Source organism: Megalops cyprinoides, chromosome 16 (assembly GCF_013368585.1).
Source record: "Megalops cyprinoides isolate fMegCyp1 chromosome 16, fMegCyp1.pri, whole genome shotgun sequence".
In the NCBI taxonomy this organism is placed as follows: Eukaryota; Metazoa; Chordata; class Actinopteri; order Elopiformes; family Megalopidae; genus Megalops; species Megalops cyprinoides.
Window position 1 is genome coordinate 30,104,052 of NC_050598.1, and position 24,887 is coordinate 30,128,938.

The 24,887-nt window shown below is 46.1% G+C and overlaps 3 protein-coding genes across 11 annotated transcripts in view; all 3 read right to left on the bottom strand.

Moving 5' to 3' along the window:
- Positions 1 to 7,547, bottom strand: part of LOC118790651 (EH domain-binding protein 1-like protein 1) — a 48,222-nt gene extending 40,675 nt beyond the window's left edge. For 5 of the 9 annotated variants that reach the window (XM_036547644.1, XM_036547643.1, XM_036547642.1 and 2 more), the window contains exon 1: positions 6,971 to 7,546. In XM_036547644.1, coding sequence (XP_036403537.1) covers positions 6,971 to 7,074 — 104 coding nt within the window. In that variant the 5' untranslated portion in view covers positions 7,075 to 7,546. Of the gene's footprint in view, positions 1 to 6,970 lie in introns of all 9 variants that reach the window. The other 4 variants (XM_036547638.1, XM_036547639.1, XM_036547645.1 and 1 more) reach the window with 1 other exon arrangement.
- Positions 7,548 to 13,080: 5,533 nt separating this feature from the next.
- kcnk7 (potassium channel, subfamily K, member 7) lies at positions 13,081 to 15,520 on the bottom strand. The gene is made up of 3 exons (XM_036547662.1): positions 15,184 to 15,520; positions 13,903 to 14,298; positions 13,081 to 13,370 (listed from the first exon to the last, which is right to left on the bottom strand). Exons 1-3 carry the CDS (start codon positions 15,518 to 15,520, stop codon positions 13,081 to 13,083), a joined length of 1,023 nt encoding a protein of 340 aa, XP_036403555.1.
- A 722-nt stretch (positions 15,521 to 16,242) lies between these two features.
- Positions 16,243 to 22,945, bottom strand: taf6l (TAF6-like RNA polymerase II, p300/CBP-associated factor (PCAF)-associated factor). Its single transcript, XM_036548346.1, has 11 exons — positions 22,777 to 22,945; positions 22,453 to 22,539; positions 22,006 to 22,156; positions 21,457 to 21,507; positions 20,491 to 20,585; positions 20,098 to 20,172; positions 19,260 to 19,480; positions 18,672 to 18,804; positions 18,373 to 18,501; positions 17,792 to 18,282; positions 16,243 to 17,376 (listed from the first exon to the last, which is right to left on the bottom strand). The coding sequence occupies exons 1-11, from the start codon at positions 22,921 to 22,923 to the stop codon at positions 17,040 to 17,042; spliced, it is 1,917 nt and encodes a 638-aa protein (XP_036404239.1). The 5' UTR covers positions 22,924 to 22,945; the 3' UTR covers positions 16,243 to 17,039.
- Between the last annotated feature and the right edge of the window lie 1,942 nt (positions 22,946 to 24,887).

Here is a 24,887-nt window from a genome sequence, read left to right on the forward strand (position 1 = left end):
TACAGAGAGTTCTTTGGATCAAAAATTTTGCTACCCTCTCTATCCCAATCATTAGATCTGTGATTCTCACAATACAGGTCAGATCCATTCCATATGAGTACCAGATGAGCCTCAAAAACATACACACACAGTGCATCCATACATACATACATAAGCAAACTGCACTCACAAATATCCATGACTTACATTGTAATAATATTCTGCATTTACTACAAAGCTGGCATTGGTTAATTTCAGAAAAAAATATTATGTACTTCCCTGCTATGCTGACTGACTATTCAAAAAAAGAGAAATGTGACGTTTTGGGTCCTTGGTTAGTTCTTCCTGTTACCTGGGTCTTGCTCTCTAGTGAAGCTGCAGAATCACTTCCCTAAATGCTGACATTTCAAGGCAGCAGTTTCTTATCAGCCAACACATTCTTGCAGGACTACCGCACAGAGGCATCAAACTGTGAAGATCATCAATGGCTAAAATACAGACACTGAGTTTTAACAATGAGCTGAGAGGGACTTATTCTGACTCAGCCAAACCAAGTTACAGGGCATTACTGTTTGAAAAATACTGTTTTTAAAGACCTACATGCGTAATTTGCTACTTTATAAATCACTAGTTTATTTCAGCATGATCTAAAGATAATCATTAAACTGTATTTTGTTTGTTATTTTATTTAAAATCAAACCGTTCATCCAGTCGTGGTTCATTTATTTGAGTGTGATTCCAGGGAAAGAACACTGCCTCTGCCCTGATTCCCTGTCCTGATGTTTTTTCACCCCTCACCTCCACAACCCTATGACTGACATCCCTCTGTGATCTTTCACCTCTGAAGCGGGCTGTGTAGCATAGTGGTAAGGAGCAGGGCTTGTAACCGAAAGGTTCCTGGTTCAATTTCCCGCCTGGGGCACTGCTGCTGTACACTTGGGCAAGGTATCTAACCCAGAATTGCCTCAGTAAATATCCAGTTGAATAAACAGATAACATGTAAAAAAATGTAACCTGTGTAAGTTGCACTTAATGCAGAATTGGTATGACAGATCTAGAACCATCCTCCTAATAAGCCTCCCAGACCGAGGGGTTATCTGGGGGCAGGATGTGAAAGGGCGCGAGTCCACTGAGATATAGGTGGTTCGCAGCATAGTCAGCCTATAATCTCAGCAGGAGGTCTGGCATATGGACCGTCCCCCCTGCATAATTTGCTGACATATTTTCCGAGGCTGATCATGCCAAAAGCAAAGTACCTAATACCCTGCCCGGTGCCCTGGGAGGTGGGGGTCAGGCAAGGAGGGGGTTAAAGACATGACGGGCATCTAAGGACTTGTACTATATGCAATGGAGGAACCATACGTTGCGTATTCTGTTTACCATACGGCTACATGTCTGATGTAATGTGCCTTCAGGCTGTACCGCGCACACCTCATCAACCAATCAACCACCAATGCAAGGAAGAACATGAACACCCTGACTTACTCACAATAACACAGAAGAAGCACAACGAAAATATGACCCTCAAGTTCAGGAAGTTTACCACATTGAAGAAACTGTTCACATGAGGCACTCTGTGCTGAATGTAGCCTCCGCAGGCAATTGCATCCCCTAGGCCCCAGTCCCGTGAGAATTTGTCCTCGCCTAACCTCTCTGGATGAATCTGATATTAATCAAATGATATTAGAGACAGACAGGAAGCTCTTCTTCGGAGAGGGCGATAGCAGTGGAGGTTGCAGGTCACATGGGAGTCATATGGCTGATGTTTACAGGCAACAGGCCCCTCCCATGCAGCCCGCTCAATCACTTTCGCTCCTGATGTCATTGGTCCTCCAGCACCAAGGCTCCACCCCTATACTGCACAGAGGCCACTCCCGCTGCCCCTTCAAACACATGCAGGACAGAGTTACAAAACACATCTAAGCAGCGCACCACTTTCACAATTATGTTTATTGATTTTCGCCAGATTATTTAAACATATTACACGGCTCTAGTAGGCCTATACCAATTTCCAAGGTTAAAAGGGGGCAACAGCATCCAAGGATCACACCAGCTGTGGTGAAAGTACTCTTACTGATGTTAAAAACTGTGTTCATCAGTTTCAGCCGGTCCTCTTTCTAGGGTGCAGGACAGACTTCTTCCCATCAAAAATTCTATTCCAAGCTATTTTTATCTAGTTTATTTTTGAAAGTAAATCTTCATGTGAAGCTTCAATTCAAGGTTTGTGTTTTTACTGATGGCTTGTAGTAATATTTTCTGTTCATTTCCCCCTGACCTGCGTAGAGCTCAAACCTTTGCGCAGGCTCTGCATCAGAAAGGGGACAGCCTATCTGGCAGATACGTTGTTGCTAGTACTTAAATTATTAACGAAGCACTAAATTAAAAGAACTTTTACGTTCGCAAAATTTATCACAGAATACAACAATGAATATTACAAGACAAAGAGACAGCACATCTTACAGGAAGGACCAGCTGTGAGTTAAAAGACCTTCTGTATAGCAGGGAGGGCACAGGGGACAGAGGATAAGGCTCTCTCTCTCTCTCTCTCTCTCTCTCTCTCTCTCTCTCTCTCTCTCTCTCTCTCTCTCCCTCTCTCTTTCTCTCTCTCTCTCGCTCCTTCTCTCTCTCTCTTTCTCTCTCTCTATCCAAGGTCTCTCTCTCTCTCTGTCATGTAGGGGGCTGGTTATAGCACCAGTGTGGATGAAAGGGAAACGGAACACCAGCCTGGAGGGTTGGGGGGGAGGGGGTAGCTGAGGGGCCCCAGAAATAGACAGGACTCTGGCTGCCTTACTCATTGGGTCATGACTGACTTCGCTCCCACACTCAGTTCCAAACTCGCCGCCATCTCCTCGTCAACACTGGGACATGCTCCACGCGCTGCAAAAATCCTACAACGCTGCGTCTTTAACCGCAACCTGATCGCTCCGATCCCTGAGTCAGTCAAGCTGTGCTGTCATTATCTCTTAATGGATAACTACAGCAGAATCTGAGAACCCATCAGAGACTAATTTTACTATTGAGTGAAGTAATTATTTTATTGTTGAGTGAAATTGATGTGAACTTTTCTGAAAAAGATTTCTGAGTTTTCAAATATTAAACACAGGAAAAGTGTATTGCCACGCTAGCATGAAGTCAAATGGCTGCGCGTTGCTTGTTTATAATTGCTTGATACATCCAACCAAATGATTTCCCTGGATTATATTTTCACACAGCAGTTCAGTCTGGGTTTAATGTCCTTTCTATCCTTTGTGTTCATGGACACCCTGGTTCAAGCCAAAACACAGACATCAGTGCAATTAATCTGGATATTTCCGTCTGCCTGGCCACTCCAATGTTTAACTGAAACAGCCCTATCTGAGCCTGTCACTTCATCCAGCATGGGTTTGCATCTGTCTCTGGATGGAGACATCCTGGCAGGTCATGTCTGCAGTGGCTCTGGCATTTGCTCTGAGGATGCCCACTCTGGCGGTGCGTGACCAAAACAACCAGCGTGGAATTCTGAATGGCAGCTTTGACCACAGTAGCTGCAGTGACACAGACTTCTCTGGGCCTTCCACCCATACCGTTCTTCCACAACCTGCTGTCAGTTTTCAGTTTCCCTAAAGATGCGTTCAAGTTGGGCAAACAGTCAAAGTGAACTTTGTCTTTGAACAACACTTGTTAAGTGATTCATTACATTACAGTCATTTAGCAGATGTTTTTTTCAGGGCGACCATCACAATAGAAAATACGTGTAACCATTAAATTTAAATGACCAATAGTGTCAGACCAGGCTCACAACACTCCCAGACCAGTGAGTGTGAGCACAGCATTATTCAAGCCCTACCACAAGTTAACTTGTGCATTCTGACAAAAGCCAAGTATATTACAATACAACAGTCCCTAGAACACAAATTATAATATATCATAATACTACACATAAAATTAGCATTAAAAAATTAGATTCAGTAAAAATTCCAAAGCCAGGCTTACCCAACAGCCCACCATCTGTATTTCCATTGCATTACTCCATACAATTTCAAGCTGTTGGTCTCTGCTGGCAGGGCTTTGAGGTATAATGACAGCGAAAAAGATATGAAAAGTGTGTAATACTTGGCAAATGTTTTTTGAACGTTTGCCTGGTTGAACACAAGTAATCACTCATTTCTGTTATCAGTTCCACCAACGGACTAGTCTAGCTGATCCACATTTCACACATTCTTGCAGGCTGGTAACACAAACCAGCTCACACAAAACTCTCTGCTATTTCCAGAATGTAGGGTACAGTATCAAAGTAGCACAGAGACACACAAAACTAAAAATTCAGTGACATTTCAACGACAAAACCCATTTCTAAAATAAACAACTGGCAAATAAGTCTTAAATCTCAACTATAACTCTTGCATTGAGAAAGAGTGATAGTCCTATTAAGGCAGGAGTTGTTCATAAGGACATAGTGTCCAAAGTGAGTGTTGAAAAAAGAGAGTAGTGATATGTTAATCAAAGAAAAATTGATACAATATCATATTGTGTGGGTGGGGCATTGCCAAAGCACCCGAGAGATAGACAAAGTGCCAGGTTTACAGCAGTGCTGACTGAGCTGTGTGGATGGTTTGAAGAAAGAGTTGGAGTCGGCAGCTTCAGTGTCATGTGCTTGGTATCAGATGCGTGCCTTACAAAGGAATAAAAGAGAAATATGTGGCAGCGTGTACAGCTGTGTACAGGTAAGCCGGAAGTGTACCAGGACAGGGGGGAGAGTTGGATATCAGGGCGGGGAAGGGGGAGGAGGGGTGGCAGATTGCAGTGGTAAAAAGCAGAGGAAAATCTCATGCTGTTGCCTCACAGAATGGAAATGATAAAGACTCATTCGTGTATGAGTGATTGCGTGTGTGTGTGTGTGTGTGTGTGTGTGTGTATTTGTGTCTGTTTTTGTTTGCCTGTGCACGCACGGTTGTTTGTAAAAAATCTTTGGTATTGGAGCTGGAATGAAGATCATGAGGTCAGTAATGAAAGCTTTGCACAGCTACACTGAGATCAGTCACATGGACACAGCAATGCAGTGTGAGTGTACAGTCCCCACTGTGCTTCTTCAGGGTGCGGGAGGTCATAGGTATTACCCCCTAAGCTCTTCACCGCTTCGATAAACACATTAGATGGATTCATGTGTGTGACTCATCACCTTTCCCCATGCCGTCAAAGACACACAAAACCCCCTGGACTGCCTGAGGCCAGTGAGTCAAACCCACATGCTTGTGTTATGGATTACTCTACACTGAGCAGTTAAAACAGCAGGGCCCCCTGTCAGCATAATGTCCCGTACCTTTAGGACAGTGTTTCACAATTCTGGTCCAGGAGGGACACTGTGTAAGAAGATATTAGTTCCACCTGTGCCGAATGAATCTGGTTTCACTGGGGTTTTAATTGCACTGTGATCCCGATTGGACATGACTGACAGCTACTTGCTGTGAGTTCACTCTAACAGAGTGTACACATAGGTGTGTTTGTGCAACATAAACAATAAAAGTGGAGGCAGTTATTTCTTAATTCCCGCCAGCCAAACAAATTCTGGCCACGGATCATAGTCAATTAAGTGCAACTAACAGCTTTATTGGAGGAGTTATAACAATTAGCCTAATTATTGTCATCAATTACTTTGGATTTAATCTGTATTATTTAATATGTATTTCCTAGTTAAGGGTGACAAATGAACAAAATAAGTTTAGAAATACTGATTTTATTTTTTTTTTTTCTGCAGCATAACCACATCTCCAACTAGAGTTTTCTTCCGCAAAGTGATAAACCGTAGAAAAGTTTGAAACGTTTAAAAACTCAAATCAGCGGACAAGTGACAGCCCAGTGAAAACTGATGCCTGCTCCCAGCAGGAAGTAAACTCCGCATGTACACGCAGGTCCACCAAAACCGGGCCCGAGAAACTCTGCTTTCGGGAAGAACATGATTCCTGGACGGCATGTATACACGACGGTGCGAAAGGGACACTGCAGTCACTAGCTGTACGGCTGAAGGGCAAAGTCACGCAACCCGGAGGAAAACAGACCTCACAGCTGCTGTGTTGTCTGACCTTTAAGAGAGCAGCACCCCTATCAATGCAACACTGTCCCTCATGCCAGCATATTGTACATTCACTCACATAAAAGCCTGCAGTTCCTCTGAAACTACCAAAAAAAAAAAAAAAAACTGCATACCATACGACCAGTTCACCATGGGAAAATAGACTATTATTGCTTCTGTTCTTTTTAAAAAATAATCATCATTAATATAATTTACAATGACATGTAAAATAAAAATGTTCATTTAGTATAAATATATGACACTTAAGCTAACAGTGATAATAACACCCATAGTGATGATGATGATGATGGTGATGGAGATGACGATGATGACGACGACGGTGCAATTCTTAATTTTCACGTAAACCGACGTTTTAGTACAAGAACCGATGTCGTGCAGCTGCGGACAGTGCAACCACAAGCTCCCACACTCGAGGGTTTGAGGTTTTCCCCACAAATTTCATGTCAAACTCCTGACACTAATTCACTCATTAAGGCACAGCATGCCGGTGATTAAGAATGCCACAAACAGCAGCCTGCCTTCAGAATCAACACGGAAGTGCACACACGTTTAAACATGCTGCAACACGACCACGACACAGTACAGTACAAACTGTATAAGTATAATTTTAGTAGGGGAGGACGGCAGCTAACAGATAGTTTTGCGACAACTGTAAAATGCCACTTGTTTCGGAAATGCGGACAACTCCTTCTGAAACACACACTGCTTAGCGAGAGTTATGTCTCCTGAACACTACAAAAATAAATATGAAATCGGCGCCCTCGTTACATGGCTACTGAACGACAGTGCAACAGGAAACGCCCTCAATGCACGAAAACTTTGAGCAAGAAGGTGAGGTGATGTAGTGAAGTTATAATCTTTCCTTATCTTGAGGCTAGCTAGCACTGTCTTAGCTCGGTGTAGGTCTCGCCAGCAACTTACCATTTATTCGTGCACTCAACCACCAGCTCTTGGTAGGACGCGACGAACTGAAACTTCGAGGCTCTTTTGCCTGCGCGTTGCAGTCTCTTCCAAACCGAAGTCATGGTTTGTCCATGCAATGTCCCTTACACAGAGACGAAGTGACACAAAAAAAAACTCAATCAAACTATATTAAATTATTCTCATTTCCTCGTCCACATCCGTGGGAGAAAACGTTAAAGTCGTTGACAGTCGCTGTCCTGGCTGTTGTCAGCGCACAGCTTCGGCGCAGACTGTCAATGTTCGTGCGTCGATCAGCCGCTCCTGGCAGAAAACAGTAGCATGCGGCCACGGGTCTAGACAGCGACGGGCATCCGAAACAGAAACAAGTCCGTCCGAACTGTCGCCATCAACCTCCTGCGCTCTAACACACAAACTCTATTCACAGAAACCACCGTAGCGACCGTTCCTAAAAGGAATAGAGTCCAAAACCAGCATATACAAGCGCATAGACTAGCTTTTTTTAACGTTTCCTTATTTTGAACATCCTAGAGTCTGAGCTCCGACTTCAGCTCAGAGTGAGTATGCCATTCCTGTTACGTATATTGACCCAATTTATAGACAGCACTGAAGGTGCTGTTTGTTACCTTTGCCAAAATAAAGTGTTGTACGCAGCAGCTCCGTGGTTAAAACGTAACAGAACACCTCAGGTCATGCATCGAAAGGGTTAGCCAATTCAGTATTGTAAATAACATGCTATATGGCCAGGCGTGCACCCTCTTCCCCGGCTCATTAATCTTTTTCATTGCAACGTATAGGAGTCCTATCCGTGCGGAAGAAGGTGTCAGTGGGGGTGAGCGGGGGGCATGCAAACCACTGACGATGCAGCAATATGCAAAGTTTCGTTTTTCAGTGTACGGTCTCTAGCGCCCTACATTCATGCACATGGCGCAACGGAGCCATCAAATTCAAGAGTCTCTAGTTTATCAATACTCGATTCTAGAGGGGCTTAAGTTTGTTTAAAATTACTTTCCGGCGAGGACAGTGAGGGGCGAAATGCAAACGCACACAGCAAGGTGTAGTCACTTGAAAGATAAATAGGGCACCAGTTTCTTCGTAACCCACATTAGTAGTTTTGACATTTCTGTGTAGACCGCTCTTTTGTAACGGCATTATCACAAACTGCTGAAGGTACATACTTTTCACATGTTGAGTGACATTAACACCAGAACCCGTTCTCTTTCAAAAGTCGCGAAAAAGGAATTGGTAATTACCGAAGCCAAACGCAGTGCGTGTCAGAATTTAAACGTGGGCTATACTGTGATAAATTTCAGTCATTTAAACTAGTTACGTGGTTGATTTATGACCAGGTCGCCAGTGCATCGTGTAGTTTTGAAATGTTTGGAAAAATGTGAACCCATACACACGAGAAAGACACAGCCAATATAATTAACCTGGGCGATAAACTAACGGGAAAATCGGTACGTGGCGTTAAACAAACCATGTGTGTAATTCACATATGAAAGTGATGGGAGAAATATTTGTGGTAAGAATTGGCGCAATTACAAGTGAATATTTTGAAAGAGTTAACGCCAATTAACATCAGAGTCTATTTTACCGTTCCTGCTAGTACATACCCCCATGTTATACTTTATTAAAAGATTTCAGTATTTGATAATTACACTAGTATTGATAGTACGAATAATAACAGTGCTCCAATAATAATGTAACACCTGAGTCGTTATCACGGTAATTGTAAAGTGACGTTATTGATGTGATTTCGTTATTTGAATAATTGGGTAAGTTGAGTGCGGTTGACGGGAAAAGGAGGGCGATTTTGAAGAAGACTGACGGTGCCTGGGATTTTCCACACCGCTCCAGGGTTTATTTATAAGCAGCTCCGTCGCGCAGACAGACGCTGGCAGCTGGGGACCGACTGCCGCATGAGAAGAGCCTTCGCACCAACAACAACATCATCTCCCTCTGCGCAACGCATGGTCATGTGTCTGCCTTTCTGCGTCTCCCTCCGGCCACATCGCTGCGTATGCGTCTCCGCCGTCTTAAGCGTTCCTGGATTCTTCCACTCGGACGAGGGTACACAGTGATCTGAAATTAAATTAAATTCAGATGCAGAAAACGGAAGTTTTATACATGACGTAACACACACACAAACACACACACACATCAGGTACTCTGTGTCCTTGCAGTCGTCTAATTGGTCCAATCTGTAGCAGTAAATAAGTGGATCAGAGTATTGGTCTGCAATGCTGCTGCCTCACAGCTCCAAGATCAGTGGTTTTACTTCCAGCCTAAGAGGGGTTATGGGTTCGATTCCCAGTGTGTCAGTGCAGGGGCAGTGATATGGGTTCGAATCCCCAACCTGTGTGGAGTGCTCGCTGTTTCTCCTCCTGCCTGCCATACAGAGTTTCAACCACTGTCCCTTACTTTCATAACTGTGTTGTTTTACGAGGCAATGAATCAAAACCTGCCCAAGACTAACGTACTACAAGGAAGGACATGATTTGCAAGGGAAACATTTATAAGGACAGAGAGTCTGACAGCCTGTCACTTAAAACCATCAAGAATCACAACAGCTGAAAGTAAACATAACATGCGTTGAGTTGTTTGTGCTGCCTGGTGTCACTGCTTGTGCAACCACGCGCAGATTGGCTGGCCGGCTGCTCAGTGATTGGACAGGGGGAGGCACTCTGTTCCCTGGTCCCCCCTCCCTCGGTCGAACAGGGAGCCTGAATTGTTCTCATATCATTACAACAGAGCACTATTATGCCAATTTGAAATACAATTCTGAATCAAGTCTCCATGTAAATACTGTATAGCTGTGTTTTCCCCCAGTCTCCTGGGAAGGTGTTGAGAATCACAGCACACATATCATATACTAATCAATTCATGTGTACTGTAGACCTGTAGAGACTATAATAAAAACATGGTGTAGAAGTGGACTAGAAGACATGATATATGCCTCCTTTATACAACTTTCTAGGAGTGGCAATGGAATGCTTCAGCAACCTAGTCTAGCTCTACCCAGAAACACTAAGATCTTTGCTGCACCAGAGTCATGGCCTGCAATCCTAACCTTGATAAATATAGACCTTGGTTCCCATGCACCTGCTGTGTGTCAGTCAAAAGGAGGAGGGGGGGTTGTCGAGAAACTGAAGACACAGGGGAAAATGTTTACAAGGTCACCAAAAACATATTTACTGTTTAGACCGACCCACACGCCTATAGCACGAGGACACTGTGCATATGCACTGAGCTCAAATGTAAAGCCGCTCACAACAGGTGCAAAACTTCTGGCATGTTTCGGTTACAAGCATCGCCCCCCATCCTCCAGGCTTGTTTAGATCATTGCTTCATTTATCATGCGAGGAAGTATCAGCACCTCTGTCTGGGTTATATAGCCTTCCTGCAGTCTTTGCCAGCTGTCTAATGCTCTTGGTATTGTAGGCTATTGAGTAAACACAGTTCCAGATGAAGGACTATCTGCCACAGCTGTGTTCTGTGTCTGACTGATTTGGGCCAAGTTGAGATCTGCCAGGAAGCGGTGTCTTGGTTGGTCACATGACCTGGCTGGGATACCCCACTCTGGCATCAGACAGAACGTCCACCCGGTCCAGGGTGCCCTTGTGACCCGACGGTAGCTGCCCGGTCAGAGCGTGACAGCTCGGGGTCAGTGTCACTGACCTGGCCCAGTCCTCTCGGCAGATCGCCCAAAAGCAGGGAAACACCAGTGTGTCACAACGTATACTGCAACCTGCACACTCTCCCTCTGGTCTGAATGCATCTGTTCCTGGTTCTATGAACCTCAGATTTACAAACCTGATGTACAAACCACTGACCTCATGGGCAGGTCCATCACTGGACCTTTATTTTCAGTTCCCCGACCCAGACAGTAATGCCTCATAATTAGGAAAGAAATTTCAGATTAAAAAGTTAGTGCAGACAGTGATTCAGCAGTTCTGAATGTTGTGGAGAGTACATTCCACCACTGGGGGGCTGCAATACTGAACAGATGCGTCTTGAGAGGATGGGCCCTTTCAGAAAGGGATGACAAGGCAGCCAGAGTTTGCAGAGTGGAGTGTTCCGGCAGGAGTGTATAGTTTGATAACTAATTTAAGGTAAGAGAGTGCAGTTCCTCTTTCTGCCCAATAGGTTAGGACCAGAGATTTGTATTTTATTCTGCCCAGAACCGGTAATCAGTGAAGGGAAATGAGGAGAGGCAGGATATTTGAGTATTTTGGCCGGTTACAGACAACACGGGCAGCAGTATTATGTATGAGCTAGAGGGGGGCTGGTGGCACATTTAGGGAGACCAGCAAAGACAGAGTTGCAGTAATCCAGTCGGGTCAGCACAAGTGCCTGGACAAAGGGCTAGGCAGCATATGTAGGGGGAAATTGACTGATTTTTCAGATACTGTATTGAAAGAATCAACATCAACAAAGTGATGCTATGTTTTTGGATGAAGTGTTATCTGGAATTACACAAAGATTCTTGGTAGTCATGGTTGCAGACACCTCTGTTTTATCAAGGGTATATGAGAGACTTATAAGAGGGGTGGGTGAAGCTGGGAGATCGCTGAAAGTCCCACTATAACCAGCGATCCTTTAACAGCCTGTTGAATGAGCCATCTGGGGAAGCCCCAGCATCACTATGACCTAATAAGCAGAAGCTCAGAGGTGCAGGGGTGATGTGTTTATAGACTGTGAAAGGAGGTACAATGGCTGGGAGTGTGATTCTGAGCAGACACCTGGAGACGACAGCACAGGAGGCAATGCCTTCTGGTCTGCAGAGTGACGGAGAAACACTCCATCCTGTTCTTCCTTAGGTGTGTAAAGGAAGGGTAAAGGAAGGCTTTCGCTGTGATCTCAATCTTCCTGCAGTCATTACAATTTCAGCTTGGTCCTGTAGAGGTCAATAAGGAGGGTAAAGGCAACCACTGAAGAAATCTGGAAGGATGGTTTTCAGCTTTACAAGGCTCCCTTCAGTCATCAAGACCTAAATACCTGAGCGTCAGTGATCAGCATGCATGGGAAGAAACACTGAGAACATTGGAGCTGATAAATCAGAAGAATCATTAATCTAGTCTAATCCCTTCTCCCACCTCACTGTCACCCAAAATAGAATAAGCAAGATTATTAAATATGACTAAACAAATACATTAAAACAGGCAACAATGACAGTAATGAGTTACATCATGATCAAATTCAAATAATCTTTATTACCGTCCGTAAATTTACACATCTATTTGAAGGTATAATATTTAATATTTTTATTTTCTGATGAATCTTTAGTACACTGTTCCTTCAGTATCCCTACCTGTATGATCATTTGATTATTGGCTGCAGTTCTGGTTCCTGTTATGTTACAATAAATGCACTTGAATAGACTGAGTTTGTTTATAATTTGCATATTTGCAGAGCCGTTACTGTTTTATGGTTAACTACTCCTCCTTCCAAAATTCAAACAGTAACTCAATGTATCTCTTCTGCCACCTAGTGGTCGAAAAGAGCACCTACAATGTGCTGCAAACCAATGACAGTCAATGCTGAGGTAATTCTGGGTGAACTGTATTCAATTCAATTCAATTTTATTTGTACAGCGCTTTTTGCAACACAAGTTGTCACAAAGCAGCTTTACATTAATCCCAGGCCTGAGACCCCCTGAGAGCAAGCCTAAGTCATGGTTTGTGCAACAGCACTTGTTGATTAGCGAGTTAATACACCTCAGTTCTTACTGAAGACTGTTGTCGCAAACAAAGCAATCCTAAACACAAAAAAAAGTTATTTTGATATTTTGTGCATCAGAGTGCAAATCACTTATGCCTGAATGTGGTGTAGAAATGCCCTTGTGTTTCTGAGAACTACGTGAAAGTATGAAATGAGTGACCAGCAGTGTGTGTCATTAACTCCCTTTTCATTAAAAATACAAACAGAAAGAAGAAAACAGAATGTTACAGAAAGCATTTTGACAAATATACACTGATGTATTGCCCACAACTATGTATTAACCATACATACGATGTATATCCCAACTCTGTCAGTTTTTATTTTCAAATCAGACAATTCTATGTTGCCTAACTAAAGGCTTTCAAAAAGTGGTGGGGCACAAGGGTCTACGGTCCTGGCAGAGATGTGGACTGGGTGGTGGAGGGCTGAGGCTCATTCGGGTTTGAAGGTGAGATGGTGGAGATGGGAAGAGAGTACTGAGGCTCCTCTTTTGGGGGGGCTCTCTCCTTTAGCGTGAGCGGGGTGTCTGCGGTGAGGATGAGCTCATCCAGGGCCAGCCCCTTTATCTGGCCCTCCCGGCATCCAGAGAAGAACCGGACAAGGGCCCGGGCCTGTGGAAGCTCCCAGAACGTCTCCAGCACCACCAGGAGAAACACCAGACCCAACAGCAGGTAGCCTGGAGGAGAGAGACAGTCTCAGAATTACTGTGGAGGAGACAGTGAGAGAGAGAGCCAGAAAGCACAAACCCATCAACACAGCAGAGAGATACACACTAGGCTCAGACAGTCATCCATTGGTTCTTACCCCATACCTACTGAGCTGCATTACATGTAAGAGGCAAGCAACACGTGTACTTGGAAGGTACAACTCAGAACCTGTCCAGGACATTTAAAATTTCATACCTGTTAAAATGTCATAAGGTTCCATAGTTTTACAACTAACATCGGCCTCTCTCTGGTAATAATATATCAGGTGAAATGCCTTCTAACAGATTGTTGTATTGTTGCAATTGTTGTATTTTTCAGTTCAAATGACTTTTTTTCCAGTCTGAAGATAAAATGTACAGATAGCTACCTGCCCATTGTATTCTGTAACTCAGCAGCAGTCGAGACACAGGGTTAACTTTCTTCATTAAAACCTAATGCATGGTTCATGTGTGTGTGTGTGTGTGTGTGTATTCCTACTGCAGTAGCTCCAGTTCTGCTTACAGGAGGTGGCAAACTCCAGCCCCTGTCGGGTCTCCAGGCTTTGGGTCTGCCCCGGCAGGTAGTCCCCGAGGCCGATGGTGCTGAGCGAGATGAAGCAGAAGTACAGGGACTCCAGGAAGCTCCAGTCGGGTAACAGGAGGCAGAGGGTGGTGGCAGGAAGCAGGAAGAAGAGCACGGCGGTGAGGGCCAGCAGCAGGCCAGCGTGAACCAGCGCCGCCCGCTGATGGGATAGGCCCCAGCGCGTCTGGATGTGGTGGACGGGCCCGTGGGTCACCCAGGGGAGCAGGTGGTGAGTGACGCAGGACAGCAGCAGCAGTGTGATGGGAATGCCCAGGAGGGAGTACATCACCAGGAACAGCTTCCCATCGTCGGACATGGGCATGGTGCTGCCGTAACCTGCACCACACCGCCCCCCAGTGGACATCAGAATAATTGCACAACCAACGGGGTTTGCGGACCAAACGAGGGAAAACAGAACCGTGTTGCAAACAGAACTGCGTTGCAGTGGCTACCATTAGGTAGGAGAGATCCAATACAAAGGAATGTCGTGTAATATGAAATACCTGGATTACATCAGTGTCTATTTGCTGGCAGACATTTTTTAATCAAAGGTATCTTTAACGTTAAGCATTTATACAGCCGGTTATTTCCTTGCGCAATTCAGGTTAAGTCCCCTGAGGTAGGGTACAGCAGCAGCCTCCCCACCTTGGATTTGAACTGGCAATCTTTAGTAAGCCCTGTTCTCAGATCAGTGGACCACATTTGTCACACAGCTAAGACTGAGTGAACGAAAGGTTGATGGTGTAAAATGTCAAGATGTGACACGTTATGTAGGAGCTCAACTAGACTTAGCTGTTCAGGAGGATGCGCGCCTCGCAATAGATCACACCTTCAGATATTCACTCACTGATCTCTCTACTTTTGCAAACCCGTCAGTCGCAAGCTGATTCACTCAAGACTGTATTCTGTTTATTTCAAGTGTAATACATAAAAGCATAGCCTATTTAATTTCATGACTTTTGGAAATTACTTTTCGACCATAGAAGATGTACATTATCCTGATCATAGGAACCGAAGGAACGTTCTCTAGCCTGGACCATCCTATTAATAAGAAAGCGCAATATATTCGTTTTGACATGTCTAGTCAATTTAGGATATACATTAGTTTTTTTACCTTTAGAATTATGTGTAGTGATTTTCACCTGCGGCTATCAGAAAATTCGTCTCATCCCTATGAATAAATTGCGCCACCTAAGCGCATACGATGCTTCGCCCTCTCACCTGTGGTAGTAAGAAAAGTTGTGAGAAAGAACAGCGACGATGAAAAGTCGTAACTGTACTCTTCGCTCTCCGCTTCCAGGACAGCAACACCGCGTTTCCCTGCAAAAAACGCCTTCTTTAGCAGGTTATCCAGACTGCTTTCTCGCACGCAGCGGTTTTCGTTCAGAAACCCGACACGGAGATTTTGCACCCCGGCTTGGATAGCGATCTCGCCTGGCTGTTCGAGTGCCATGAACACCGCCGCTCCGAAGATAAGGAACAGCACATAACTAAGCACCAATATTAAAAACGCTCTCATCCGACAGAATCTCCGGACGCAATCCAGCCAAGGAACCATCCTTTTCGCAAAATACACTTATCGAACCTGACGAAATTCTATCGAGCGCTGCTGTTCTGTGTGCGGTAAACCAATACACCTGCTCTCATTAAAAATTCAGTCGCTTTAAAAATGAATGACCGTCCATCGGTTAAAAAAATCGGTGCGACATGAAGGAAAGGTATCCCGCACCATTAACTCGCAAAATTAATTTCAGCCAGAGGATGCACTACATTTTTTGTTGAAAACGTTTGGCTTTACTTGAAGGCACGAGTAATACCTGCCTGGGCGAAGGCGTGGTGCGGTATTAAGTCCTATGAATGTTATGCATGGAGTAACGTTTTGTTTGATTTGCTTTTGTTTCCAAACGATTTAAATATTTTCAGAGATCGAAAAAATACATCTTTCGCCACATCCATCGAGGGATCATATATTTCCTCCCCCAAATGTCCCGTTTTTACATTTATGAGTCGTTTACTAGTGAGAATAGGAATCTCTCCTCTCTGTGGTGTGGTGGCGAGTTCTACGCAGCAGCCAAGCAAAAATAAAATGTTGCACTTTCAAGGTGACATGAACTTTCGGTGGGGTGCAGTGTTTTAACATGGAGATGCCTTCAGAAGAAAAGACCATGTCTCTCAACACTGGATCAAGAGGAAGGAACACTTTATACAAAAATGGGAGGGCGAGGCAAAAATATCCTCCCTACCCCAATGAACAGAAATCTCAAGACTAATATTCAGCCCAGTCATCAAATATTCCCTTCCAACCACATATAATACAGTCAGTAAACGCATACTCCTTATTCATTCAAAAGTACAAGAAGCTCCCAAACTCAATCCGTATTACACAAAGCTTTGAATTCATTTCACAGCGCTAAAATGTACATTATCCAAAATGATAAACACCACCTCTGAAAACTTGCAATGGCATCATTTGCACAAAGCAAAAAAAGATAATGTCTCTTTGCCCTATCAGTCACCTTGAGCATTACGGCAAATCCCAAACAGCTCTGTACGGCCATTATAATCCTATCTGCAGTACCGGGGGCAGCAGTCGCTGACCTTGAGCAGTGCACAGATGGATTCATTGTAGCTTTAAGGAATCATACACTAGTTTCTGAAAAGGAGAGAGTCCCATAGACGTGCTGTAATAATGTAATATTGCGATGAGCAACTGAAGGATCATATCAGATACAGGTGGCTAGATTAGTGTATGTAATACGAAACTGCAGGTAAGGTGGGAGGATGCCACTCAGTCCGGCTTGCTGCCTCTTGGTGCACCCCAAGCTCTCAGTCCATGGTTACAGACCATAGTTACAGTCCACAGGTATGATCCATGGTTACAGTCCGTGGTTACAGCCTGTGGTTACGGCCCAGGGCAACGCGGGTGGCAGCTCTGAGCTAGGCTGTGACTGAATGCTCCAGCCTGCCCCAGGCTTGGAGGTGGGGTTGCTATTGGGCGTGTGGGGGTCTTTACAGTTTACAGTGTCCTGGCAGTTCTGTGCCGAGCTGAGCTGAGCCGGGCCAGGTCAGCGCGGCGTTCACAGCGGCAGGTGCAGGGAGTAGTGGGAGCAGGCCCAGCGGCGAACGGGCCGGCCCACCCGACCGATGACGGGCAGCTTTTGGGTGTAGGAGCGGACCGGCAGGGCGGTCAGCGGAGGGGGCGGGGTCTGGAAGCGGCGCCCCTGGCAGCGCCGGCCCATCTGCCGGCCCCCAATAAGGAAGGAGAAGGTGGGTGGCCCTGACTGCAGGGGCACGAAGCGTGCCTTGGGGAAGATGTCCCGGGATGGGCCCGTCGACCTCTGACCCGGGCGCGACGACGAGGACCTGGAGCGCTGGACCGAGGAAGAGGAGGAGGAGGAAGAGCGGGGGAGGGGCCTGAGGAGAGAAAACAAAAAACACCTTCAGTAAGTCCAACTCGGAGGCTGAGACAGATGAGGAGTGCAGATATTAATACAACCGAGGGTCCTTGGTTAGGGATCCAGTGTAAAGGAGCACTAACACACATCAGAAACACCTCAGCAGACAGCCCTTTAGCTCAAGAGGACCCACTGTAAGCCAGTGGCATCTCATTAATTCAAATGTCCTGCATGTTTCTTGTATTTGCACTTTAATATACGTGACACGTTCTTAAAAAGTATTTAAATGTAGTTTTTCATATTACACATTTTGGGATGGGAGGTGGCTAAACCTGCTTAGCATGAGAATAACTGAATTAAGGTGATGCCAGTACGAAAGATATCAAAAGAACAGCAAGGTAAGGTGGAGGTGTGAGGTTGTGTTCTAGCCCCACCTCCCCGTTGCTGTGGCAGCCAGGCTGGGCGGGGTCGGCTCGGTGCGGGGGCTGCCGTCCTGCCGCGGGCTGATGTTGAGGTTGGCAGTCAGCTGGGGCATCTTGCGGGTGGTGTCCAGGTTGGCGGCACCGCTGGGGGGGTCCTTCCGGCTCTCAGAGGGCCGGGAGTGGGCCGAGGAGGGGTGGCCGCCCAGGCCTGGCCCTGTGCTGAAGCGAACCGCCAGGCTGTCCCCGAAAAAGGCGTAGAGCTCACAGTACATGGCAGGCAGGGGTACGGGCGTCCACTCCTCCCAGGGGCACCCCGCACCCCCGGCCTGAAGGTGGCTGGCGATGCCCAGGCTGGGCTCGGAGAGGGGCTCCGGAGGGGGGCTCAGTCCCGGGGAGCTCTCCCTGAACCCCATCACCCCGGACCCCCCCAGACCGCTCACCCCGCTCTCCGCCGGGGACGACAGGGACAGCGCCTTCATCTTGAGGAGCCTCTCTACCGCCACCTGCAGGACACAAACGCAACCGCACCGCCCTGTTAGACCCCAGTGATGCGGCTGCCCAGAGCAGAGACGGAGCTGATACACTGTACCTACCAGGATGGCGCCGTACACCTTGTGCCCGTCCGCTTTCACCTGGGCGTTGGAGACGGAGTAATCGTCCAGCACAGCCTGCAGGTTCGCCCAGTAAGCAGGAAGGTGGGGGTACAGGACGCGCTCCACAGCCTGTAGCACGCACACGCGCGCACACACACACACACACACACACACACACACACACACACACACACACACACACACACACACACACACACACACACACACACACACACAGTCAGTGACGTGCTGCAGATGAACACAGAGACAGGCACAGACAGGCAGGTAATCGGGGTTACCTTCCATCCGAGCGCGTGCAGTCCCACCACGGCTCCGTAGTGTGAGCACAGCGGCCGGACCGGATCGGACAGCACTTTCTGCAGGGACAGCAGGATCTGATGGTACAGACCGCTCACCAGGTCAGCGTGAGTCCTGCCAGAGACGGGGGACAGGAGGGGCACGTTCGGGTAGGGTGCTACACACTGACTGCACACTGACTCCGCACGCCGACCACTTTCAGCTCCTCCTACCTACGCACATACATATCTTCTTTTTTCCCCCATTTGGAATGGCCCATTCCCCGAATTCTGGAATGTCCAATTTGTCATCATCGATGTTCGGTCCCGTTGCACAACCCCCACTGTCAATCCGGGAGAGCGTGGACAAGCACATGCCCTCCTCCAAGACACAAGATGTCAACCGCTGCTTCTTTTCGACAAGAGTATCTAGTAAAGTTACTAAATTAAATAAAGGCAAGTCAGTGGTAGTAGCAGCAGTAGTAGTGATAGCAGTAGCGGTGGTGATGATGCTGATGACGTTGATGACGATGGTGCTGACCATGACAACAATGATGATGGCGATGGTGATGATGATGAGGAGGGACCTACCAGAATATGTGGCTGAGCAGCAGGGCTGCGTAGTCGCGCAGGGTCCAGTGGTCATTGAGGGGGTTGATGGAGGCCGCCAGCGGCTCCAGGATGCAGTACATGACACTGGCCACCAGGCTGCGCACGTAGGAGCCCAGGTACAGGTAGGGGTTCTGCACCAGGCTCTTCACCATGTGCAGCAGCCGGCTCAGCTGCTCCAGGTCGTGGCTCACAGACTTCACCTGCGGCACAGACAGGGACACAGGCTCGCTACACACGTGCCGGCCCTCCAAGGGAAACGGTCTACATGGGTCAGAGCCAGGGCTCCTCCATACCGGAGTCATAGACCCTCCATCAGTGCTTTTCCCTGTTAAAACTTTTCCAATGAAAAATGAAATGGCTTTAGAAGAAGAGCGTGGCTACTTGTTAATGTCATCCCGCTGACTACTGTCCGGTCTTACATTATCTTCTATAGCATAACTGTACTGTTCTCTTTTCTATTGTACTGTATGTGCTATGAAAATGATATCCTCAGGGAATTACAAGTGTAGGCCCATCTGATCTTAACTCTGAATCCAGCTCTATATTTACACATCAGCCTCTTATATTCTACTGTGTCTGAAAGCTATTCCCTACGAGTGTCAGGATGCTCTGAGTTTTGGCAAGTTACTTGAGGATACGCCTCAAGTAAATGGTACGTTGTCCCCAGTCTAGGCATTCTGTAACTGCAATTCAAACACATTATGGACTAAAGCAATCACACCGATACAGAAACAGACTGGATGCACAGACCGATATACCAAGCAGATGTGCTATTTGTTAAACCTGTTATTATTCAGTGCAGAGGGATGCAACGTACCCCGCTGATGACGTACACAAAATAAGGCAGCAGAGCAGCTATCTTTGAGTTGGACTGGAGATCCAGCAGAGCAACCTGATGGAGAGAGAAAGACAAAACTCACTCGACTCTGATGCAGACAAACAGTTTTCAGTTCGATGCAATCCAAGATGTCCTATTCAAGTGCGGCCCTATCCAGCCCTCACGCATCGACATGTATGGTCTGCAGGAGACTCAGCACAATGGGCAATGAAGAAGATGGCGATTCAGGCAATACTAGAACATATTGTGCATTGCACTTTGCTGTGTATTTTTTATTGTACTTTATTTTCAGGATTTCATTGACCTTGAGGACAGGGCAGAAGGGGTTCAGCTAAATAAATACAAAATGATGCCACGGAGTAGGTGGAGAACCTTCATGAGGTGTGGGTCTTCTCCGAGGATGGCGCGGGTGATCTGTTGGTAGTACTTCAGCAGGTCATCGGACAGAGTCTGCACCGCACTGGGCACTGCGGGGAATGGGCGAGAGGTGTGCGCTTATAAATCGAGTACGAATAAAGCTCCAAGCTGTCAGCCAAATTCACCTGCGTTTGGAGGCCCTCCTGTCATATTAACAGTAAAGTAACATTGCAAAATATAATTTTAGAAGGCTGACCAAACATCAGAGTCCTATATGCATAATATTTTAAAAGATAAATTTCTCATCTCTAGGGGCCGACTGCAAATACTTGTTCACACATCACATCTAAGTGGGGTATCTATAAAGCCTTTTTTGGTACAGTTTTCGAAAAGCCATTTATAATACAAGGGTGAGAGAAATCTAACAACATTTAGTTAACACAGAATGACAACTGTTCCTGTCCCTCAGTTACAGAGTACAGTCTGCAGCCCTTATCAATAGAATGCTCCAAAATGAATGTCTTATTTTCAATTTCCTACTTGACTTCCAGAGCTTCTGTGTATGCTGCAGTTCTTCCAGTACTGTAATAACTGTAATTAACAGCATGTAGATGGGTGGTACTCATAATAACCCTCAAAATCATTCTTTGAGCGTACATCAAGAAAGACCTGACCCAGTTTCCCCAGACAATCACATTTTTTCCGACCCGCTTCGCTGCAGTTAGCTCCCTGATTTCAGTTTGATGTCGTCACCTGCCCATCTGCTGTGGCCAGTGCCAACTGATGTGGTCAAGCACCAGCCATTTAACCAAACAACAAGCAGCACCACACTCTGGAGTGCTCCACAGAAGTGCATGAGGGAGCATCCTTTTATATCCAAACAACTGGAGATGAATCAGTTCCCTTTCAGTTAACGCAATTTCCATCCTACCAACCAATTAAATATCCCCGTCACGGACAGTCTGAATCAGCATCTCTTACCTGTACCCTGAGGCTCCAGGTTGCCTTTCCCATCCAGATAGGACACATGAACTGTGTAAACGACAGATTAAGACAATACTAGATTATATGAGATTATTTATTTTATACTGAAGACCCCCATATCCACTTATGTCCACATAATGTCTTCATATTCTGAACATACGCTGAAAGTGAGATATACAGCTGGATTTTTATTACAGCAGAGAGCTGAAGCATCAAAAGACATCAAAAGACATGCATGTTTAGGGTTAATACTCCTGTCAGAGCCCTCGACCAAGGCACTGGCAAAAGAACTGGAGTTGATCCCCGGGCACTGCACTGCGGCTGCCCACTGCTCCTAGCTCCTGGTGTGTGTGTGTGTGTGTGTGTGTGTGCGTGTGCGTGTGTGCTCACTGCTGGTGTGTGTGTGCTCACTGAGCATACCCCCTGGCTGTGCGTGTCTGTGGACAGACCCCCTGTTAGCGCTAAAGATGCAAAACAGTGGACTCTGAACCATTTCAGCTGCATGCATGTATACAGCCGCTGCAGCCCCCAGGAAGCCTGTCACACCTCGAACCATGGTCTCCGCACAGCCCTTGGGGATGTTCGTCGCCAGCGCCAGCTCGACCAGGTTGATGTCACGGTCCTCCACGAAGTACAGCTCCCCTTCCTTGATTGGGCGGAAAGGAAGGGCATCCTGGGCTCCGTATCCACAGATAGCCTGAGGGAGGGGTGGAAAGGGGGTGGAGGTTACAGGAAATACAGCCACACAACCGTATTCCTAGTTGATGAGACAGAATTTAACTGGACGAACAAAACAATGCACACGGACACCTCAAGACTGCATTCTAGAACACGTTGACCCCCAAGCTTTCTGTATATGCGTGTGAGTGAGTGTGCATATACGCGTACGCGTGCATATGTGTGTGATGTTGTGTTTGTGAGTGTGTGTGCGTATATGTGTGAGTGCGTGTGAGTTTGTGTGTGCGTACGTGTGAAAATGCGAGTTGCGCTCACCTCCACATTGCTCCAGCGCAACGCTCGGTTGAAGTCCTCCACTGTCAGCTTCCTCCGTTTGGCGTGCCTCATGAACTGAGAGCTGCTCTGTGCACGGTAAACACACAGCACGGTCAGACCCACACAGCACGGTCAGACCCACACGGCACGGTCAGACCCACACGGCACGGTCAGACCCACACGGCACGGTCAGAACAACAAGCAGCGCAAAAGACAGGCCACCCTCGTCACAGACAGCCTGCCTTCCACAGACCAAAAGCTCTACAGACACTGGACTGCCTGCATCAGACAGAAAGCACCGAAGACTCACTCCTGCCCCTCTACCTGTGTGGCCTCCCTCAGCCTGTAGCACACATCCTCAGCCAGCAGGGCGGCGATGTCATCACTGAGCTCCACCCCTGCGCTTTCAGCCATGAGTTTCACAGACTCGCGGGGCACCTCGGCAAAGCGCCGCTCCTCTCTCTCGGCCATTGCTACAGCGCCCCCTGTAGACACAGACCTGCACAAGAAAGGAAAACAGAGTGGGCCTGAAGGAATATACAGTAGCCTGGGTATGTCTTTGACCTGGCGATTTGCTCAGGATATGGAATGTTACTGGTGAAAACGGGACAAACATGTGACCTGAATATCATTTTAGCAACATGCTCATTTGTATTCATGACATACACAACTGTTCAATGTTAACAGTAAATTCATGCTGTTGCCTATACACAGAAGAAAAGAAAAAAAGGAAACTGACCAAAAAAGAAAATTGCAAAAAGGGATTTCAGAACTATTTATGGAATGTGATGTGAGACATTCATGTGCAATGACAAATGTAGCTATTGTGATAGGAAAAGTCTGGGCCGAATAGACCGGGGGCTCCCTCCACATCCGCACAATAATTCACCAAGTTGCATAACCAATATATACAGTTTCATAATACTTTCAGAAAGTAAATTTCAGTGCCCAATAAAGAACAAATATACTTCTCAAGAGTCCGATACAGTTGGTTTATTGTATATGTGTGCAAATCACATACAGTAAAGTGGGCTGGTCCGCGCGGAGCAACACACATATTCACTCTCACAGTCGCTCTTCCTGAGTGCCCCCCACCCACTGCACACACCTCTCTTTCATTCCTGTCCTCAGCTCCTCATGTTGTACAGCTTAAACTCAAGAACCCCCTCCTTCGGTTTCATAACACACTTTCTGTACAACATTATTTTTCAGTTTGGCATTTCATCAGTTTGGCATTTCAGTTTCATCTTTTATTCTTATTGCCAAGCGCGCACCTGTTTCATATACACAAAAAACAACTGTCCTGCCTTGGCCGTACATCATTATCTCCCGGGCCACCCATATCTAATATATAAAAAATAATTAGTTACTTGCTATAAATATAGTTGATTACCTGCTCTGGCCTGTCTAATAACTACCTGGCAATGTTTGCCAAGGTTGCACGTGTGCTTATCGGATATCTGCTTGGCAATGCCTACCAGAGTAGCCCATGTCTAAATATAACTGATTACTAGCTTTGGCTTAATTAACTTTTACTGGCATTATTTCCCCAAGTCACACCCCTTCATTAAAAAAAAAGACACTCGACAGCATCAGAAAAATATTTGCGACCCCCTCCTCACAGAGTCCAATTATTTTTATCTTACACTCGATGGTCCATTTTCTGGGCAATGCTCGGACAGTGTGCAACTCTCATTAACAGTCCCACCAACAGGCCTCACTGTGTAACTTGCGGCATGCAGATATCTCACAGCTGCATACCCCTCCCACAGTCTCCCGTACTCTCTTCACCCTTCTTTCTAGTCTCTGCTCACAGGCATACAAAGTATAATAGGATACATTATTGTTTATTTAAGGCTTGTAGTGTTAGGTTGTTTAATTAATACAGTAAATGACTGATATATAATATATCAAAAACTGTGGTTAAAATCAAAAACTAACATCTACTGGCAAACTTATAATTTACACAGGGGGTGTACACTATCCACCACACTATCTACTCAGATAGCTGTTCACAAACGGCCAACCACCTGGCTAAAGTTAGCAGTAAAAACCATCATTCTGATACAAAACAGTATCTGTTTGAAGCTTAGCTACCTAACCAGCTTCAGATAGCCTCACTCCGCAACTACACAACCCGTCCTTTATATAAGCGGGCCACCCACTTTGCCTTCAGAAGATCCTATGATTCGTTAGAAGACTGACTTTAAAAAGGATAATCAGCGATTCACTTCACACAAACGACGGCTGTAATTGTACGCTCTTCAAACGAAACCGTCTTGAGCTTTCTTCCTCCATTTTAAGTAAACTCCCGATGAACTTGTCTTGGAGGCTGGCGCTAACTAGTTAGCCATGCCGCGGGTCTAATATTGTACTAACTGCACACCGTCGAAGCAATCTAGTTTTATTAAATTCAAAACTGTGTGTGCAAAATG

Bases quoted from the DNA above. Each gene is read 5' to 3' on its own strand.
- taf6l (XM_036548346.1), bottom strand. From the start codon at position 22,923: ATGGCCGAGAGAGAGGAGCGGCGCTTTGCCGAGGTGCCCCGCGAGTCT. The intron at 22,540-22,776 runs GTAGAGGGGCAG...TACCGTGCACAG, and splicing joins GGCTGAGGGAGGCCACACAG to AGCAGCTCTCAGTTCATGAG. The intron at 18,805-19,259 runs GTAGGTCCCTCC...CGTCTCTGGCAG, and splicing joins CTGCTCAGCCACATATTCTG to GACTCACGCTGACCTGGTGA.
- kcnk7 (XM_036547662.1), bottom strand. From the start codon at position 15,520: ATGGTTCCTTGGCTGGATTGCGTCCGGAGATTCTGTCGGATGAGAGCG. The intron at 14,299-15,183 runs GTGAGAGGGCGA...GGTGTGGTGCAG, and splicing joins AACTTTTCTTACTACCACAG to GTTACGGCAGCACCATGCCC. The intron at 13,371-13,902 runs GTAAGCAGAACT...TCTCTCCTCCAG, and splicing joins GCTGGAGTTTGCCACCTCCT to GCTACCTGCTGTTGGGTCTG.